Source organism: Balaenoptera physalus (genome assembly GCF_965194825.1).
Source record: "Balaenoptera physalus genome assembly, chromosome: 11".
In the NCBI taxonomy this organism is placed as follows: Eukaryota; Metazoa; Chordata; class Mammalia; order Artiodactyla; family Balaenopteridae; genus Balaenoptera; species Balaenoptera physalus.
The window spans coordinates 38,065,167-38,085,196 of record NC_138896.1 but is presented as its reverse complement, the minus strand read 5'-3'; the positions used below and the strand labels follow the sequence as shown (position 1 = coordinate 38,085,196).

The window sequence follows — 20,030 nt, the reverse complement described above, 5'->3', positions numbered from 1 at the left end:
CAACAAGGGCTACAGTAGGGCCCTGCAGAGACCACCACTGCCACCTTGGGCTTCATCACAGGGGGTCCCAAAAGGCCTGTCAGAGGACATTCCAGCTTTGTCCATTGGAATTAGGTTTTCCAGGAGGGGAGGCAGGTAACTGGCTCCCCACAAGGACATTCCCACTCCTGTCACCCCTCCTTTTGCTGACAGCTCAGCTCCCCCCACCCACCCCCCAAACCCTCCACCCCCCCCACACACCCCTCCCCTGCCAATTCAACCCAATCTCCTTTCTCAGATAAGGACCCTGTCACTCTATAGTTTCCAGGACTGAGAGGAAACATGCCAGGTGCTAGGGGGGATTGGGGGAGGGGAGCAGGTGAGGCTTCAGCCCTCAAAGAATGGAAGGTCCAGGAGACAAAGGGAGCATTTACCATACACAACACACGCACCTTAATACTGAACTGAAAATGGTTAGGAATAAAAACCTGTACTTTGCTCAACTAAAAACCGAGACAGAGCATCAAAGGTGATTTTCTTGCTGTTTCTGGGTGGAAGATAACCTGGGAAATGTAGTCAAGACCCTGAAATTCAGAAATCCCAGGGTATTACCTGGGAATGGCACGGCCTCTCCTCAAAGTGACTCGACAGGCCCACCCAGGCTGGCTCTTTACCTTGGTGGCTTCTCCAGACACCTAGGAGGAGGTGGCTGTCAGAGAGAGGGGCTCTTCAGGACCGGCTCAGCTCAGACTCCTGAATCTGGGGGACCACAGGAAGGAACTGCTGCAAAAACAGGACTTGAGGGTGGAGCAATGGGAAGAAAGTTACCCCAGGGCAGTGGTCAGTGCCATGGGAAACCACACTGGGCTAGAGAAAGGTCATGTGCCATGTGGCAGACATGCCTCTAAAGGGCCTTCCTCCTCTACAGAATTGGTGCCAGCGAGGCCTGGCCTGCTCACCTTGCCATGTGCTTTCCCTCCCTGCCACTTCAGCTGTCTGAAGTGAGTGTGAGATCTTAGTAACCCCCACCAATGTACATTTACAGGATACCTGCACAGGCATGCTCCTGTGTTCCTGGGGAGCAAGGATACGTAAGGAAAACTGGGGCAACTGTTACTAGGCCAATGGGGAAAACCAGTTCTGCAAAAGCATCCCAGGGCCTTCCCTGGGCATGACCCAGCCCATACCTGTGAGGAAGTATGACCAAAGTCCCAAACCCCAGCTCTCCGAAGCCATCTCCCCTAGAGCAAGGGCAGAGAAACGTTTGGGGAACCAAGCTGGCCCTCAACTGGTATTAAAACCTCATCAGCTGGAAGCCCACGGTCTCTAGGGGCCAGCATGTTCCATTTGTAAGTTCTGCTTGTTCATAGGCAAAAGCAAATGTTGGGCAGAAGCAAATGAAGGGAGCTTTGCCTTTTCCAGAGAAGGTCAAGCTCAGTGCTTCAGCTGGGCCTGTGTCCACTCCTTCTGCTGTAACCATGGGACTGCTACACCAACCGACTTGGTAAAACCCGACAAAGTCATCTGCAAACAGTCTGAGAGGACAGCTGGGGGTTTGGGTGGAACATTTTCTGAAGCTGGGAGGACCTTTAGAGCTCCTGTCTCCCTGGGAAGAGGCCTAGGCACTAGCTGTTGCTCTGTGAACTGGAGTCTCGGCTTGTCTAATTCAGAAAACCACCCAATGACCCGAGCCTTCGCCCTGCCTCCCTCAACACCCCCCGGCCTGCCGCCCGGCTGATCTACACCAAGCCCGGGCACCTCTCATGCCCAGGCCAGGCTGCCCCCAGTCCTGTCACTTTACACACAACCCTTCTCACACAACCACAAAGGACTGAGAAAGACCCTGCAGACAGTTAAGCTCATAAAAATAAGGGACTCCCCACAAAGCTCCAAATCACCACCAATGCATTTATTTGAGGGAGAAAGGGTCAAATCTTATTAGGAACTTTAAACTGGATAGGAATAGACACTGATCTGCCTAACATCTGGGTGTTCACGAGTGCACAGGTAACCATATCCTGCACGTAAGGCATCACCATTAAACCAATGAACATTTGACGAGAATGACACGTTCTGAGCAGTCACATGATTTCCCTTTCAGAAGGTGCTGCCTTATCAGAAAAGTAGTGTTGAGAAAAACGAAGACAGCCTCCTAGCAAAGGCCTGGACATGATGGTGGCCTCGTGAAAGGGGATCACACCTTATTTACAAAGAAAGAGAGTGAAACTCCCAGCTGAGCTGCAGGATGAGAGCTGGGGCTGACTCGAGGGGTGTGAATGGGGGTTGGGACCTGACTTCATGAGCCTTTGCCCATCCAACATGGGCCTCCACAAGCCATTCTTTGGCCCCCTGCACAAGGCAGACTCAGGAAATCTGCAAAGTAAGGGGATTCTGCCCCAATTCCCCAGCCCCACCCCACCTTCCCCAGGTCTAACAGTGACCAATCCACTGGACGCAGCCTCACCCCCACCCAACCCCTACTTCTGGACAGACACATGGCATATATGGAAACCGAAGCCCAGCTGTGCTGGAGCACATCTAGGTGTTGCTGGGTTGGTTGTCTTACAGGTGCCCCGAGATGATCAGGCCTCACCCACGGTGGCCAGGCTGAGACCGCGTGTTTTTTTTTAGGTGATTCAGGTTACTCCAGGGCAAAGCACGATCCTGATGACACTCGGCGGAAAAGCAGGCTGGAGCCTCGAAAGAGCTGGCCCTGGATTGGAAGGAGCAGTAGGGTCAGTGAAAGGGAGGCCATGCTCCTCATCCCACCCCAGAGCCAGGCCAGCGAAAGGCAAAGAAGGGTCCAGTAGCTCAGAGACCCCAGAGTCGGAGATAGAAGGCCTAGGTTTGCATTCCTGAGGGCAAGGTCAGAATCTGCTCTGTGCTGAAGCACAAGGGAGCAGTTTATTTCATGCCACAGGGTGTCCAGTAATTTTTTTTTTTTTTAATTAATTTATTTTGGGCTGTGTTGGGTCTTCGTTGCCACGCGCAGGCTTTCTCTAGTTGTGGAGGGCGGGGGCTACTCTTCGTTGCAGTGCGCGGGCTTGTCATTGCGGTGGCTTCTCTTGTTGCGGAGCACGGGCTCTAGGCACGCAGGCTTCAGTAGTTGTGGCGCACGGGCTCAGTAGCTGTGGCTCGCGGGCTTAGTTGCTCCGCGGTATGTGGGATCTTCCTGGACCAGGGCTCGAACCCGTGTCCCCTGCATTGGCAGGCGGATTCTCAACCACTGCGCCACCAGGGAAGTCCCGGGTGTCCAGTATTGACCAGGCTACTGAGTAGGAAACCCCCAATGGAGACCCACTGCCCTCTGGCTTCAGAGCCTAAGTGGACTGGGGCTCCTCCAATACTAGAGGACGTGATGGATGTAGGACCAACTGGATTCGCTGGAAGGCCTGCGTCTGTCTCTGGCCTCCCTGCTTTCCTCCTATCAGTCCTTTTCTCAACCTTGAGGCCAGTCAGTGTGCTAGCTCCTCCTGCCCAAGCCACTGCCCCATTTCACTCTGAAGCCAACCAAGGCCAGGAAAAGGCAGGGATCTGTCCTGGGCCAGCCACCTGGTTCCTTGACCCAGAGCTCCAGCCAGCAGGAGGGTGCTTGGGCATAGAACACAAAGACTTCAAGACTGGCACCCTCGCCAAGCTCACCACATGGCCCAGCTCCCCCCTCAGGCTCTCCTGGGCACCTGGGGCATCCTGCACGGGTGGAGGGAGGGGCCGGCCTCCAACATGCCAGGTGTGTTTCCATCCCAGGTTACTTGAGGTATAAGAAGTTCTTGGGCTTCACCACCTACCCTGTGGGCTTCCTCATACTTGTTCTAAGAGTATTTGAGAGCTGAAGAAAAGAAGACCTTGTCTGATGTCTAATTCTTAAGCAAATTCAGACCTGACCACCTCAAACCCCTTCTACAGGTTACAGAAAAAAACCGAATGAACTTTTTGGCCAATCCAATAAAATAAAGTGAACATTTAATTTAAATGCCTCAAACCAAAAGTCTACATTCTCTTTATCCTCCTTACAACATCGGATTCCATGACAACCCCTTAACTTTCCATGTAATGAAGAGTCCACAAAACCTTTCCATACGACTGATGTGGTGGATAAGTGAGAAAAACCTCCCTGGAGAGCAGGCTTACCTGCACACTCAGGTACTTCCAGCAGTGGATCCAGGATTTGAACACTGGGGAATAAGGGGGTAGCCCGGCCTGCAGCCTGCAGGGAAGGAGAGCATGTTAGATCCAGAGAACAGCGGGAGACAGATCAGCTAAGGAAAAGGAGCCCTCATGAAGGAATCGCCTGGGGCTGCCACCACCCCCATACCAAACCACAGATTCCTCCCAAAGGGGTGCGTTGAATCCCAGAGGAAGCCAGGGGGCCTGGTGGGCCGAGCCCACACATAGAGCAGGTGGGAGGGGGCAGGGCACTGGACGGACTCAGCCAGGTCCCCCCAACAGCCTTGGCAGGGTGCCTGCGGAGGGGCACACACCTACCCACAGTTGTTCACGGCCATGAGATCACCGACCAGCAGGAAGGGGTAGGTCAGCATGCTCACTGCAATCTGCAGGGAGACCTGAGGGTCAGTGAGCCCACCTACCACCAGCCCCTGGCCCAGGCTCCAGGAGCAGGCACACCCTAGACCGAGGCCTGCGTCCAGCCATCTCCAGAGCTGGCCTCCGAAGCCCCGCCCAGGCCCCCAGCTCAGTGGGAAGAGCAGCTGGCCAGACTTACCCCCATCACAAATTTAGTGTAGCTCCGGATGGCCAGGGCCTGGCTGAACTGAAAAGACAAAAAGGGAGACTGGTTTGCCCCAGGTACCTCGAGATGCAGACTTCAAACATGCAGGCCCTGGCCCCGTCGGCGCTGCCTGGTCTGCACCCCCTTCACCTCGCCCTCCGCACTGGCCTCACACCCCCTCTGCACTCGGCTCCTCACACGCCCACTGCACCCGCAGACTTGATCAGTGCCTGCCCAGGGCTCAGCGCACAGTAAGTGCTTACTGAATGGAAAGTCAGGCACCCATCTGAACTGCACACAGAATCCTGGGTCCTGTAGCAAAAGGTGAAGGGCAACCCCGGGCTTACTGCCACCCTACCTCACCAAACTCTCGCCCCCTTCAGGCCCCAACTCCTGAATTCAACTTTGCCCATGAAACAGCCCCGAACTACAAAGGGTGACTACCTATCCCTCAGCTTCCTGTGACATGGCCATCCCACCCGATGGATGCCCTGCAACCCTGGGCGGAGATTTGCTCAGCCCTCTGCCTGAGTGGCAGCCTCACCTTAGAGCCTTTAAGCCACACACAGAAAAGCACGTGAAAAATACTTTCAGTGAAGTGTCGACTGCTGTTCTCAGTGAGGTAAGTGCAGCAGCCCCTGGTCAAACACCTGCCCACTTGGACTGGAGGAACCAATCAGCTGTGGGACACCCCTCCCCCTCAAGGCACCCCAGCTGTCCCAGGCTTGTTCTGTATGTGATGGCAGCAGTTGACCAACCCATAACGCCCCTGAGAAAGGGGCATTGTTGTGCTACTGTAATTGCAGGTGGGAGCTGCTCTCTATGGAGCAACTGGAATCTGCTCACATTAAAAGGCCAATAAGACTCACCTACCCAATTCAAATGGCCAGTTTCCCTCTGCCCCAGCTACGAGCTCTCAGAGGCACCCCTCACCACAGACTGTATCCCAGACCACCCCCACCCCGGAACTGCCATTCTGGGGCCCAGACACAGACACACGGAGACTATGAACCCTGCCCACCCCAACAAGGTGATTCTGGCAGACAGGTCCCCAGTCCCTCACCCAGCCTCCGAGGGTGGCTGATTCCCACTGTTAGAATGTCTGGCTCCCAGGAACCCCTGCCTATCACTGCTCCCCAACTCTTATCTTGGGTCAGGCAGAACCAGCTGACCTATCAGATCCCCAGAAACCTTTCCTCAACAAGTGCCTTTCAGAAGGACCAAGGCCTCCCCGTGCCTGACCCAATCTGCCGAGGTCTGTGCATACCAGGCTGTGTAGAGCACTGCTAACAAGAGTCGGGTGCACCCGCATGGTACACTTCCTAGCTGACTGAAGCACCCTCAGCCTGGCCCAGGGAAAGACCTAGTCCCAGCCCTGTCAATTCGCAGGCAAGGGCCCCAGGAGAGCCCTTCAATCTCTGGGTCTCATCTGTCTGTAAAACAGGATGTTACACCTGCTCTGTTCCTTTCACAACGGAGGCCCTGTCAGGATCAAATGTCATAATGTTCACTAAAGGGCTCGAAAAAGCCTAAAACACCGAGCGGAAGTTCAAGGGTTATTATTAGCTGGTCTACCTCTTGATTTACCAGGGATCCCTAGTTTGGTTTGGGTCACTGCCTCAAACTAGCCGTGGATAAGCTAGGGTCTGTGTGACCTAAAGCTGCCCAGGGACGGGCATTCCATAAACCCCTCTACGTCTTGTTAGCGACCTCCTCTCTTGAGGCCGTTCTCCTCGGAGGCAAAGCTGACCCAGGGACAACCAGAGTCTTCTCCTCAGACCCCTCCCCGGAGGCCCTCTCCAGCCCTAGGGGCCAGTACTCAGAATCCCAGAGTCCTCAAGTCTGCCCCAGACCCTGGGCATCAGCCGTACATGGAAAGATGGACAAGTCCTTGTTCCAACCAACCTGGGAACCTGGATTCTGGTCGTTCCCCAGCCCCCCTGGGGTGTCACTCACGCTGTCATCCACCAGGTAGGCATTGATGAAGTGGGCCAGCAGGTTACAGCCCCACAAGAAAACCACATCTCCCAGGAGGTGAGGGATTAAGCCGCTAAAAAACAAGGTGAGCAAAGGTGAGCAGGGGAGGGAAGAGAACAATTCCTGGGGGCTCCACACCCAGGAAGCAGGCCAGGATGTTCCAAGCTCAAAACTTCAGCATGTCCGCCAGCACCACCTCGGGAAGGAAGCCCGCAGGGGCCACATGGGCCAGCAGCTATCCACAGCAGGAAAGCAGTGTTCCTTTCTCCACGGGGAGTGGGGGGTGTTATGTGTGTTTATATGCTACATCTGACAGCACAAGTTAAGCTTAAGCTTTGAACACTCACAAGCGGTGTTCAAACCACAGAAGCTGGGCCTTAAAACGTGAATGTTGCAAAATCTGGGATTTTCCAATGCAGATTATGAAAGAGTACCTACACATTAGCAGTCTTCTCCTGGCCTTTTTACCCAATCCACTCTCACAAAACACTTTGCTCACTGTGCCTGTATTCACCCCTGGAATGTTCCACTAAAAACATTCCATACAAGCTTTTACAAGGAGGGCTGGCTTTTAAAGTGATGGCCTTTAGAATGCGCATCTCTACACACTAATGTGAAGTTTCCCTAAAATACAGTGCTGAGGGAAAAAGCCAGATTGAAACCAGTGGGTCCTGTGTGATACTTGTGGGTTTGGGGTTTTTTTTTCTTTTTCTTTTTGGCTGCGTTGGGTCTTTATTGCTTTGTGCGAGCTTTTCTCTAGTTGCGGCGAGCGGGGGCTACTCTTCCGTTGCAGTGCGTGGGCTTCTCGTTGCGGTGGCTTCTCTTGTTGCGGAGCACGGGCTCTAGGCGCGTGGGCTTCAGTAGTTGTGGTGCACAGGCTTAGTTGCTCTGCGGCATGTGGGATCTTCCCAGAGCAGGGCTCGAACCTGTGTCCCCTGCATTGGCAGGCAGATTCTTAACCACTGCGCCACCAGGGAAGCCCTTGTGGGTTTTTTTTTTTAATGTGTTTATTTGCTTGTTTAGATATAGAAGGACATGGAAAGATCTCCAGGAGAACGGCTGTCTCTTGGAGAGAGGACACAGAATTATGATTTTGGAATTTTCAAAAATCTTATTTCAAAATATTTGAAAGTTCAAAATACCTGTAATACATCTATGATATGAGAGATGTGAATAAAGTGAACCTTCTTGAATGCAATTTCCAATCCTGTGGCTTCCACCTGTGCTCAGACTGACTTTTCACAGGTACACTCAGTGCTTTCTGAGTACGTACACCACCTGTTCTACAAACACATGAAGAAAAAAAAGAACCCAATGGGTAAGATATCTGTTGTGTGGGAATCCTACTCACACACCAGAAAAGAATGTATACAGTGAGTGTGAAAAACACCAGAGGTGGTGATATGTAGTGTTTTAGGGTCTGAAGCACCAGTCACACAAGCAAATATTTACTCACACACATATATATGCACACCCATACATATGTGTACATATACAGAGATATGAATATACATATGAATATGTGCGTATATAAATCAAGGTTTATCAACCTTGATACTGTTGACCTTTAGGGCTGGATGATTCTTTGTCGTGGGGGCTGACCTGTGCACTGAAGGGTGTTTAGCAGCATCCCTGGTCTCCACCCACTAGATCCCAGCTGTGACCATCAAATGATGTCTCCAGACATTACAGATGTCCCCTGGGGCAAAATCACCTCCTAGTGAGAACCACATACATGTACACACACACACACGCCTACACATAGAACACCTGGCCGATGATGAAACCACGAGATGAGTTAACAGAGAGCCCCATGTTTAGTGTACTGTGCACTTAACAGCATGTATGTCTCTACCTAGACCTTAAAAAAGCAAAACAAAAAATATTTGTCAGGCCTGGATTTTGGGTTCTGTTTGTAGTTTACAGTCTTTTCGGTGTGAGCTTTCTTTACAGGTGGAGTAAGATGGGTGTGAGACACCAAGGAGGGCAGGGGGTCCGGGGCCCTCAGGAGATTGTGTGCCCTGAAGACATCTGCTCTGCAGAAACACAGGCCCAGCACGGCCAGGTCTTGACTTTTTAAGAGAAGCCAGAAATAGGGATTGTTATGTGAAACATCCTAAATGTTGAATATGAAGAACTAATTTCTCAGAAGTGCTATGTCATACAGGATCCATCAGCTGGAGTCAGCCTGTGAGCTGCCAGGGCTTGACCTTCAGCCCAAGTCACAGATTTTCAGTGACTTTTCAGCAGTGTAACCAAGGACGATGGAAGACCTGAAGACCAGCCTCGTGCGCACCCCCAGCCCTGGAGCACATGGACGGGGACAGTGGGGTCGGGGGTGTGGTTTTGGCCACCCCCACCCCCAGCGTGCTGGACAAACAGTACCATTTCTGTGTAAGCCGCGATGTGGACGGGGCTGGGCAGCTTTGTTCCCGATGATCCGTAGCTCGCATAGGCCATGGAGCTCTACGGGCCAAGGTGCAGCTGCTCAGGCAGGGACAGAGCCCTGTGGTTAGTCTGAGGCCAATAGCTGTGGCCTGAGGGTTGAGAATGCGCCTGTTAGTAGAGCCATGCTCCGTGGCCAGTTATGGGGTGTATAAACTCACGTACACAAAGAATCCCAGCAGCCCCTCTTCTTTGAAAATCTTCCCAATGGAGCTCAACACGCCGCTGTGGAGAACACAGGGATACAACGTCACCCAGGCACCTTGGAGAAGCCCGTGCCCTGGTGTGGAGCAGAGCCTGCCACCCTTGCTCAGAGCCATCCAGTCCTGGCCGGGATGGGGAGGGGGCATTCTCTGTCACCAGGCAGAACCCAAGTGGAGATGATTACAGCTCTTGTTTGGGAGTGAGAGGGCGTCTACACAGTTTATGGAGACTGGGGAAACCCAACCACCCACAGGGGCAGAACTCCAGTTCTCTACTGCTTTTTTCTATGGATCTGGAATGTAGGAATGAACCTTCTAGCCTGGGCTGCTGCAGAGGTGACGGGACCTTCTCTTGCCTGGCCCTAGTGCTTACTTCTGGCTGAACAACCTTCTGGCAAAGAAGCCTGCATGTCCCACAGAGAGAGGAGGAGAGGTGCCGAGTGGAGAGAAGCACCTTCCCAGAGGGCAGAGAAGGAATACAGGGCCCTGCAGCAGAAGGCCCTGCAATCAGACTGCACAGACGCAGCTTAGGAAAAGGCATCTGGCCCTCCGCAGCAGGGAACTCGGGGATGCGCACCCTGCCCACTGCAGCCTGTTAGAGATCACAGGACAGGCTGGGATGCCTTAGGTGTGAAATGCAAAGGAGGCAAGTGCAACCTCTGTGACCTGTGACAATGCCAAGTGACCTGTTCTGCATAGAGGCTCTGCGAAGCCGAGAGGGCCAGGGTGGCCTAGGAGAAAGACGGTGGGAGCCAGAGCCCTGCCAGGCCCCACTACCCTTCTTCTCAGGACAGTGGCTCAGCCCACTGGGTTCTAAGCCCACTGGGGGAATGGGCCAATTTCCCATTAGTGAACTCAAAATGAGGCACCATGGCAGCCAAGCTTCCTGGGGCGGTGGCCCCAAGGACAGCAGCAGCAAACAACTGAACCCAGGAAATGAGAATCTGAGCGAGGAAGGATAACAGATGCATGTACTCCTGCCACAAGCCTCCAGGACCCACCTCTTGTCCTGCACTGAGCCTCAGAGGGGCAGGGAGGGCACAAGTGCCACAGGGAAGGACTGTGTCAACACACCTATGCCCCTACAGACCCAGCTCAGTGCCAGGCATGGCAGGTGCTGGGTAAATATTTGGTAAACAATGGAAGGGCCAAGCCCCAAGGCCATGGGGTGGACGGCCGCTTAGGAGAGGATGAAACGAACTCTAAGCTGGCTTCTGTGACAGCTGGAAAAAGGGCTAGGGCATAACCTAGGGGGTCTAGGAGGGAACCCCACCAGGACTCCTAATCCAACTGGACTCCAATCCCATTCACCCCTCTGTAGGGCATCTAGGCTCATCCAGGGCTGCCCCAGACAAGAGAGGGAGAAAATACCCCTGGACCCAGACTATGGAAGCCACTACCCCATTCCTCTGAAGCTGGCACATAAGAAATAGGGCAGAAACGGGGCAGCAGCTGACCCCAGTACGGCCTGTCCTGGCAGACTCTGAATAGTGACAGGGCCACTCCTGCCAACCCTGAGAAGAATTACCCACCTGTACTTGGCCTCCCGTCCCACAAACTGGACCATGCAGCGCATTGAGATGACTGAGGAAAGAGAAAACACACACAGGTGACATGGTGGCCAAAGCCCAAGACTCCCCAGCTGTGGGTGGGGTGCCCGGCACAGTGGCCATTGCACAACATGGCCCGTGTCAGAGCGTGGGAAGGGAGGAGGGCCCCTGGGATTCCCCATCACACCCCATGACCACGGCGTCCCATTTCTTCTGCCTGGGAAGAGCCCCAGCTCCCTCTGGACTGAACTCCCGGCCAATTCCAGTGATACTACTTCCCAGTAATTCTACTGCTGCCCATCTACAGCCCATGAGGGGTCACCCCACGGCTGAGATGCAGTCTCCAATGGGGCGGCTCACCATGCAGGGGGTGGGCCAGCATGCGGGACACGCACTGCATCATCATCTCATAGGAGGTCTGCAAGAGAGCAGAGGGCGGGGACTTGGTCTGGCCTGTCTCTGGAACTGGTGCTCACGGGGAGCTACAAGCATTTACAGGGGAAAAACTGGGATCCTGCAGCACCCATGTGGGGTCGGTCTACCTCAGATGGCCCCCCTTGTCACCCATGCAAAATTCCCTCTACCCAGGACTGCTGCCAGTTCCCAGGCCAGGTCCCGTGGCGGCTGAGAGGCTTTCTGTGATTCCCTGCAGTGGCCCTGCTGGGGCTCCTTCCACATCCCACCCCACTGTGCACACAGCAGGCCCCAACTGTGACTCTTCAATGACCTGCCCAACTGGACAGTGAGAGATAATCAGGCTCCCCTCTCTAATTCCAGGTACCCACCTCCTTCACCACTTTCTTCAGAGAAGTCTTCATGTCATCTTTGTTGGCAACCTGTTCAATCTCATCTGGAGGGAAAACCTGAGATGCAAACAACAAAGGTGGATCAAAAGCAAAATACAGGTGCGCCTCTTCGATGTAACTTTGAAGGGATGGAGAGGGCAGGAAACAGCTCCTACTATTTTCTTGGCCACGTCCATTAGCTGGGCCCGCCTCGGGTAACCCCCTGGGGCTGGAGCTAGCGGGGAGAAAGTCCCCGCCTAGTGTCACATTTGTAAGAAAGCAGACAGATGGTGAGGCAGGGACCTTTCCAATTGAGGAGACTTGGCGTTGGACCACCAGGGCTTGGAGTCTGCCTTTGGTGCTGGGGTGGAGCCCTGACCAGTCTGGGAACCGAGAAGCAGGACCAGTGCACATGGCTGCCTCCACGGTTGGCAGGGGGCTCAGGGGAACCTCGGGCAACCGGTCCTGGCTTCGCCCCGGGCTCACCTTCTTCATGCTGCCCCGGGTCACGGTGGAGAGGGCGTTGGACATCAGCCGGGGGCTCAGGCCTCGGAACAGCCCTATCTTCCCATCCACTTGCACAATGTACTTGGCTACAAGAAAGCAGAGGTGGCAGCGTCACGTCCAGCCCAGACGCACCCACTCCTGGGTCACATTCACACCCAAACCAGACGCAGCTTGTCCTTCTTCAGTACCTGCTGACTTCAGTCACAGAAGGGAGCACTGTCCAGGACCCCGGAAGCAATCAGGCCCCACTCCCAAACATCTTCTCTAGCCCATTTCTTTTTGTAAAACCTTCAAAACATATTTTTCTGATGAACAAGTTCATATGTTTTTCTTTTTGTAGTTTGGAAAATCTACTTGGCAAACTTAGCTACAGTTTTTCAACTCAGCAACTTAAGTGCTGCAACCTAGGAACCAATTCTGTTGCTTATAAAAAATGTTTTTTTTCTGGGAAAAGAAAAAATGGAAAAAGGCAACCGCAAGCGGTGATGAAGTTTGCAACCTAAGGCAGGGAAAAAGGAAAAGGAAGGGCTCCCAGGGGAAAGGCTCAAGAGTGTCCTTTGAGCATGCCACGGAGAGGGCCATTCCCACCTCGTCACTGTGCTGCATCCAGGATCCCACCGGGCACCTACTGGCATTTATTAATTACAGGAGGGAAAGCCAGTGGAGAAGTAACTAAAACAGAGGCACCAATGAACTATTCTATAGAAAAAAACTTAAGTGGTCAGGGAAGCTGGACCCTGACCCTGTTTGAGTCAGTGTTTTTTTGTTTGGGTCTCTAAAAGGATACTTTCTTAATGTTTTGCTGTTTTATTCAATATCAACTTTTAAATGATGTTCAAAAAGGAGACGTATTTTTATAAACCTGCATACCTGGAAGCTGGCAGAACATTCCCTCAGACAATGTGCTCCCCTGGAGCCAAGACTTTAGCTCTCCAGCACCGCACAGTGGCGGGAACCAGCAAGGGAGGGTGCCGTTCTCTCCTCTGCCACATGTCTGCCAACAGCAATTCCATGTGGCAGCTGTATGGGCTTCCCCTGGTCCCGAGAACACCTGGTACCTGCATGTTTGGCTTCCTGAGACTGGGGTGGTGCTGGAAAGAGAGGAGTAGGCGGAGAGAGGACACTGGGCGACGTGGCCAGGATGCCCTGCTTCACGGAGTGAACAGGCAGAAGGAAGGTTTATTTTGGGGGAGGGGAGAGCCAGTCAGCAGAAGGGAGAGCTGGCGGGATAAAGCCTGAGTGTGGTCTCCAGCAGGACACTTAACCTCTTTCCATCCAATTTCCTAGCCAGAAAAAAAGGGAGTAAGGACCCCTACTTCTCCCCATCTCAGAGCTGAATTACGAACAAGTGAGAGCAGACAAAGGTATGCAGAAACGTCTACAGAGGCCTTTGTGGGCCCAAAGGGCCCCCTGGCTGGCAAGGGGCTCCATCATTCCATGGTTTCTCTGCAGTCCCTGAAAACTCTCCAGGAAGTTCTTTCCGGGAGAACACCAGAGAATGTCATGGCAGCTGTGGCGCTTTTCATAGCTGACGGGGAGTAGTAGACCCCGTCCAGACAGTCGTTAGACAGTCAGACAGCTGAGCCCCCTCCCCAACACCAGGAATCTGCTTACACCATCTGCACTGAAACAACATTTATATAAATGGCGGGGGGCGGGGGGAGCACCTCAGAACTCTGCTCATCTTTGCAAGAGGCAGTAAGATGATTGTCAAGACCCCTCTGCCCTGAGTCCTTTCGGGAATGACTGTGTGACATGAACAGAGATGATCTGGGTTCCAACCTCTCTATGGCTAGAGCCTGCATAGTGGTGTATGGAGGAATCACACGTAGGGGCTGGCAGCCTGCCACCCCGGCCTCCCGCAAATCCAGCGTCGCTCTGTATACCGGCTTCATTGCACTACAGTGGGGGGTGCCTCCCTGATTCTGTGACGTCCTCCTCCCCCACTGACAACTTTTAAGTGAAACAAGTATGAACAGATTTCCCCGCAAAATGACATGTTCCACCTGGCTCTATACTGTACTCAACAATGAGGTGGCAAAACTGGAAGAGAAACATGACATCAGATTCTGCCAGCAGGGTGTGAAGTGAAAAAAAGGTGACAGGAGGCGAGGCCCCAAGTTATTTGGCAGAAAGAAAGATTTTCAGAGAACATTCTAGACTGACTGAACAGATAAGATGAGCAGAGGTGGAGGAAGCATGAGAGGGTCAGCCTGGCTGTGAACACAGAGAGCAAAGGCACATTTAACGAAGTCTGGGGAGTTCCCTGGTGGCCAGTGGTTAGGATTCCAGGCTTTCACTGGCGTGACCCGGGTTCAATCCCTGGTCAGGGAACTGAGATCCTGCAAGCCGTGTGGTGTGACCAAAAAAATAAAAAATTAAAAAAAAAAAAGAAGTCTGGGAAGGGTGGGGACTGGGAGAGGGACAGGGATGGTGGGTTTGAAACGGCCTTGGCCAGCTGGATGTCAGGGGATGAGCAGCACAGGCAGCCGGTGGGCTTTGCTGGCATCAGGGAAGCTCCACCGTGGTGGGCTTCCTGATGGAGAGACCCTCTGGCAGGCAAGGCTGCAGGGGGCGGAGGGGGCGGGTGCTTATATGGAGGGCCTGGGCATGAAGAAGCTGATAAGGAGTATGGGGCCAGAGCAGTTAGCAGCCTTCCTGAGCTCAAGCAGCTGACGAGGGCACACCAGGGGTGAAGCCGAGACCCACCATGTACTGTTCTACACCCAGGGGATGGAGATGCCTGAGTGAGTAGGCACCACTGCCTGAGGAATGCAGGGGAACAGGACAAAAGAACCCAGGAGGCCCCAGTGGGCCTCCTGCTGGAGGAGCAGGGAAGCAAAAGAACTGCTAAAAGGGCAGCCAGACTGCTCAGAAGGCCAAAAAAAAAAAAGGAAAACCACCCCCTAACCCCACTTCCAGGCACAGCCTGGGGTGGCCGGGATGACAGGGACCATTGTCCTGGACTGCCCTCTCTCAGGTACCTGTCTGCCTATCCTGCTGCCTGGGCTGACAGCTGGCAGCTCACACAGAGGAGCCGGACGAAAGCTGTGTTGGTCACCTGCTCCCATCCTGACACCCTGCTGCCTCTGACCCCTCTTCCATGCCAGCTCTGACTCTGGGTGCCCCATGCTGCCCGGCGTGCTCCCCAGGGCCACCTGGGCCTGTTCCGTGTTTGACGCTTCTTTTTTGTCTCTCTCGGTGTGGGCTTTCCTGCCTGGGAAGCACACTCACCGTAGGTGAAGAAGCTCGGCAGGTAGAGGACCTTCCTCCCCAGCACATTGGTCCCAATGGTGGGGGGCATCGGCTCATGACCTACCTTCAGAATCAACAAATACAAAGGGAAAGTCAGAGTCTACTGTTGATTCAGTCTCACTACTTCTCACCTTTCCCAGGCCTCTAACTCTTCTCCCACAAAGTCTAATGCTATTTCTGTTGATGTTTTCCCCATCAAAACATACCCAAAATTTCATCAGTGTCTATAACTGTCAACATCGTGTAATCTCCCAACACACAGAAATGTCCAGTCCCAGATACCACCCTTACCACAATCCAAGTCACCCCATCCCTCAACATTCTTACCTTCCAATTCCAGATATTTCCAGTGCAGAAACCCCCATGTTTATGTACTTCAAACCCCATACTCATCTCAGAAAAAAATCTCAGTTAATTCTCATCACCAGGTTAAAACATCAGTCCAGTCTCAATCCCAAATGTGGCAACACCAAAACACATCACACCCAAATCTCAGCCCCAAACTTCAGATAGTTCATTCACCCCACACTCAAATTTCTTACTGTACCCACTGCAGATGTCGACAAATCTGTCCCTCTCACTCCCAGCCACCTCAAATCCCAGCTGCTCCTCAAACAATTCCTCAGCTGTGATCTAATCTTGATCACCCCATATCCCTGTGACAGAATGACCCTGTCATTTCTGCAGGGTTATCATAATTCTTGCTGTATAGATGCTGGTTATAATTAAGGTATGTGTTAAACTCATGGGTGGGTGAAGGACCAAGTCACCCAAACCTCTGTGAGGAGGAGAGGCTTCTCCTGAGGGGTGAGGCCATTTGTAATGCTGCCGATTAATGAGAAGATTCTCTGCTGCCACACAAGGGGCAAGGTGTCTAGGAGACCAGTGCCTTAGTGGGGTGTGAGAAGGCCCTTCCCTGGCAGGGGACCAGGGCCGTAGCCCTGTCCCTCAGAGCAGGCCAGACAAATCCATGGACCAGAGGAGCTCCTCTTGGATGTGGAAGAGGGTAGAAACAGCAGGGTTGGGAAGCTCTGCCTTAAATAGAACTAGGTATGCTTCCAGCGTTTTCGGGGCTCAATTTCCTTTCTTCCTCACTTTAGTCAAGTGTTTTGAAGTTCAGGCTGTCCGTTATGGATGGGATTCTGAGCTACATGACAGATTACTGATCATAATTAAGAAACTCCCTCCACGATGGAGAACTTCTTAAAAGAAAAACAGCTAGCCCAGGGGAGTTGAAGGAAAGGGATGGCCAGATGACCAAGCAGTTAGCCCTCCCCTTCCAGACCTTTCCCCTTCTGGGTTAAAAGCTCGAAGGTTCTGAGGTTAGTTTTGCTTTGATTTTGTTCTCTCATACAGGCAGCATTCCATTCACACCCTCAACTCCAAGTCTGAGCCAATGTTCTTTTGCTGCCTTATCCACTCCAGTCACAACAACTGGGGAGGCCCATCGATTCCAATTTCACCCTTAAACCTGCTTGTTCCCTTCATCCTGTATCCCCATGGCTCCCAAATCTGTTGAGTCTATTTTCTTAACTTCCACCTGTGTTATCAAAGGCACGCTGACCCTATCTCACTCCTATTCCCTTCACTCTCAAGTTCTAATTATTTGTTCCCAAGTGTACTCACCCAATTTCATCCCCAAATCTGTTAACCCAGTCCTAACCACAGCCAAAGCTGTGGTTCTATACCATATACTGGCAGAGCCAGTCCCTCAAATCTCTAACACCCATGAGCCCTGATCTCAGGCACTGCATTCTTACTCACTTAATCGGGACAACCCCCAGATCTGCCAATCCAGTCCTGCCATCCAACCCCAAACTGGGATCTTCCTTTTTGCAAGATGTTATCTCTGATTCCCAAGCTATACCCATTAAGATTTCACCCTCAAGGACTTCCTGGTGGCACAGCGGTTAAGAATCCGCCTGCCAATGCAGGGGACACGGGTTCAATCCCTGGTCCAGGAAGATCCCACATGCTGTGGAGCAACCAAGCCCATGCGCCACAACTACTGAGCGTGCGCTCTACAGCCTGCGTGCCACAACTACTGAGCCCGCGCACCGCAACGAAGAGTAGCCCCTGCTCACCGCAACTAGAGAAAGCCCATGTGCAGCGATGAAGGCCCAACACAGCCAAAAATAAATAAATTAATTTTTAAAAAAAAGACTTCACCCTCAAATATGTTACACTCAGCACAAGCTGCGTTCACATCAGGTAGACCACCTCAGTCACCCCAACTGGGCTCACCCATCCTTATCCACCCCCCATACAGTTCTTCTCACCCTCTGGACTTCCTCATTCCCCAATTCCCTATCCTCCCTCATTCCCCATTCTCTCTCATTCCTCAACTGCCTTTCCAAGTGACCCTTATTTCAATTTTCTTCTCCTGAAAACCAAACCTACCAAGGTCCAAATGATGGAGCCACTTCCAGGCTCCTTCACATGGAGCACTCCCCCCATTCCTTGCACTCCAACATCCTCCATTCCACAGACACTCCCATCAGCCACCCTGAAGTCCCAGCCCTCACCCAATCTCACTCCATCATCCTTGCTTCTCATCTCAGGTACCACCAGTTCCAAAGCCTCAATTTCTCTCCCAATGCTGGAATCTCTATTGCTGCAAATACAACCTGAATTTTTATAAGTAAAGCAGCCCTCACTCCCAAATCACAACCAAACGCCAGTCTTGACCTTCCCCCGTCAGCCATTTCCAAATCTCAGTCACGATTAGATTCTAGTCAGGCACCGTGATGTCCCTGAAGGAATCTCCTCATTCTTTGTCACAGTCCTTGTCACACTCCAAAATCCACTGCCCCCATTCCTCAGACCCCAGATTTCAATTACTCCTATTCTCAAGTCCCTCTCATTCCAACTGTATCTCCCATTCTCTGTCCATTATCAGGACAGTAAATCTGATACCCATTTGTCTCAACTCAAATCAAATCTCAAGTTTTGGTTAGGTCTCCATCTCAAACCACCCCTCCCCCCTTAACTGAAAATTCTAGGCTAAATCTTCAGATATTAGTCCAAGCCCAAACTATCCACATCTACATTGTGTTCATCTCAGTCATGCCCACCTAATTCTGCCAAATGCACTCCCTCCACCTCAGCTCGGGCGCCCCCTTCCAGGTCCATCTCTCCCTTTCTCAAGCAGTCCAATTCATCTGTAAGGCACTGCTGGTCCCACCAAATATGCCAAGTGCCCCCTGCATGCCTCGATTCCAGAGACATCCTACTTTGGCCTCATTTTCTGCCAGCCCCTACACATCCTGCCGCCCTGTGTTCCAACTGGCCCTTCTGCCCAATTCCACTACGCCCATCCCCCTCAGCCCATCCCCCCATACAGCTCCCACCCGCAACCGTGAATTCAATGTTCTCCTCCAAATGCGTCATCCCTTTCCCCCTAAAAGGCTCCTGGCTCCCCTTTCCAGACAAATCGCCACTACCCCTCCCCCACTGCGTCGCCCTATCTGTTCCCCTCCCCCAAAGCACGTCATCCTGTCCCCTCCTCCCATCAAATCTGTCGTCGCCATCAAATCCAGAGCCCCCATCTCCTGTAACCCGATTCGCCTCCGCCTCTCCCACCAAATTCCGTCACCGTTAAATCCAGTGCCCCCGTCCCCTCCTCTCCGGAGTCTGATGCCCCTTTTTCTTTCCTAAATTTTTGGCCATGACCCCCAGTCCTTTGTCCCCCCCCACCCCAAACCGCTTTAAATCCAACTCTATCAAATCCAGAGCTCTTGCTCCCCTTCACCCTAAATATGTGCTCATCTTCTGAATATTCTGCCTTGGCCCCCAAACCTCCTCCCCACCCAATCGCCAAAACTTCCCACCCCTCCCCCAATTCTGTTGTTTCTTCTTTCACCCCAAAATGCTGCCACTTCCCTCCTAGTCCAAGTCCATCGCCTCCATTCTTTCGTCTCCCAAACCTATCTCTCCGTTCCATCGCCTCCTCCCCTGCACCCCCAAATCCCTTGTTCCTTCCACCCTCTCCCAAATCTGTCGCTGACCCCTTTGCCCCCTTCTCCTGCATCCCCAAACCCATGACCCCTGCATCCCCAAATCCCTCACCGTTTTCCTCCTCTCCCGCTCCTTCTGCGCACCAAGCCGCCGTTCCCGCCCCTCTCCTCAAATCCGTCGCCATCGACTCCCCCACCCCCATCCTCCTCCAGATCCCGGCCTGTCACCTTCTTATCAGCCCCCACCTCCCTATGGCGCCCCTGGCCCCACACCTGGATGAGCAGCTTCACGTAGAGCAGCGGGTGACTGAGCGCCGTCACTCCGGCGCCCAGCGCCACGAAAAGAGCCTCGGTGGTCGGGGCGTTGTCCCCGGAGCCCAGGCCCCCGGATGCGCCGTCCATCCTGCGGGCCGAGGGTTGCGCCGCAGGCCGAGGGTGGCGCGGATGTGCGCGGTGTGCAGGTGGCGGATCGCGAGCCCGGGCCTCGACCCCCGCCGCAGCTCCGCCGCGAGCTCCAGCCCCTGCTCCGGCTCCCGCCATCCCCGCGGCACCGCCGCGAGCCCAGGGCGCCACTTCCGGGTCGGAAGCCCCCATGGCAAGGGGCGGTGAGGTCACTCCCCCGTCACGTGACGGGACGGGCGCCC

The 20,030-nt window shown here is 53.3% G+C and overlaps 1 protein-coding gene across 5 annotated transcripts; it reads right to left on the bottom strand.

Annotated features, from left to right (window-relative positions):
- Positions 1-1,867: 1,867 nt before the first annotated feature.
- MTCH1 (mitochondrial carrier 1) lies at positions 1,868-20,009 on the bottom strand. Of its 5 annotated transcripts, none has more exons than XM_082412639.1 (13): positions 19,660-20,009; positions 15,410-15,494; positions 12,155-12,261; positions 11,669-11,746; positions 11,244-11,301; positions 10,866-10,917; positions 9,296-9,355; positions 6,614-6,758; positions 4,703-4,750; positions 4,465-4,532; positions 4,111-4,186; positions 3,622-3,791; positions 1,868-2,692 (listed from the first exon to the last, which is right to left on the bottom strand). In XM_082412639.1, the coding sequence occupies exons 1-12, from the start codon at positions 19,978-19,980 to the stop codon at positions 3,642-3,644; spliced, it is 1,248 nt and encodes a 415-aa protein (XP_082268765.1). In that variant the 5' UTR covers positions 19,981-20,009; the 3' UTR covers positions 1,868-2,692; positions 3,622-3,641. The 5 variants fall into 5 exon arrangements, with proteins under 5 accessions (XP_082268765.1, XP_082268764.1, XP_082268763.1 ...); XM_082412638.1 differs by having other exon boundaries at positions 3,660-3,791; positions 6,665-6,758; XM_082412637.1 differs by having other exon boundaries at positions 3,660-3,791; positions 19,660-20,008.
- Between the last annotated feature and the right edge of the window lie 21 nt (positions 20,010-20,030).

Bases quoted from the DNA above. Each gene is read 5' to 3' on its own strand.
- MTCH1 (XM_082412637.1), bottom strand. From the start codon at position 19,980: ATGGGGGCTTCCGACCCGGAAGTGGCGCCCTGGGCTCGCGGCGGTGCC. The intron at 9,356-10,865 runs GTGGGTAATTCT...TGTTCTCCACAG, and splicing joins GGACGGGAGGCCAAGTACAG to CGGCGTGTTGAGCTCCATTG. The intron at 4,751-6,613 runs GTTGGTTGGAAC...TTGTCTTTTCAG, and splicing joins ACCAGAATCCAGGTTCCCAG to TTCAGCCAGGCCCTGGCCAT.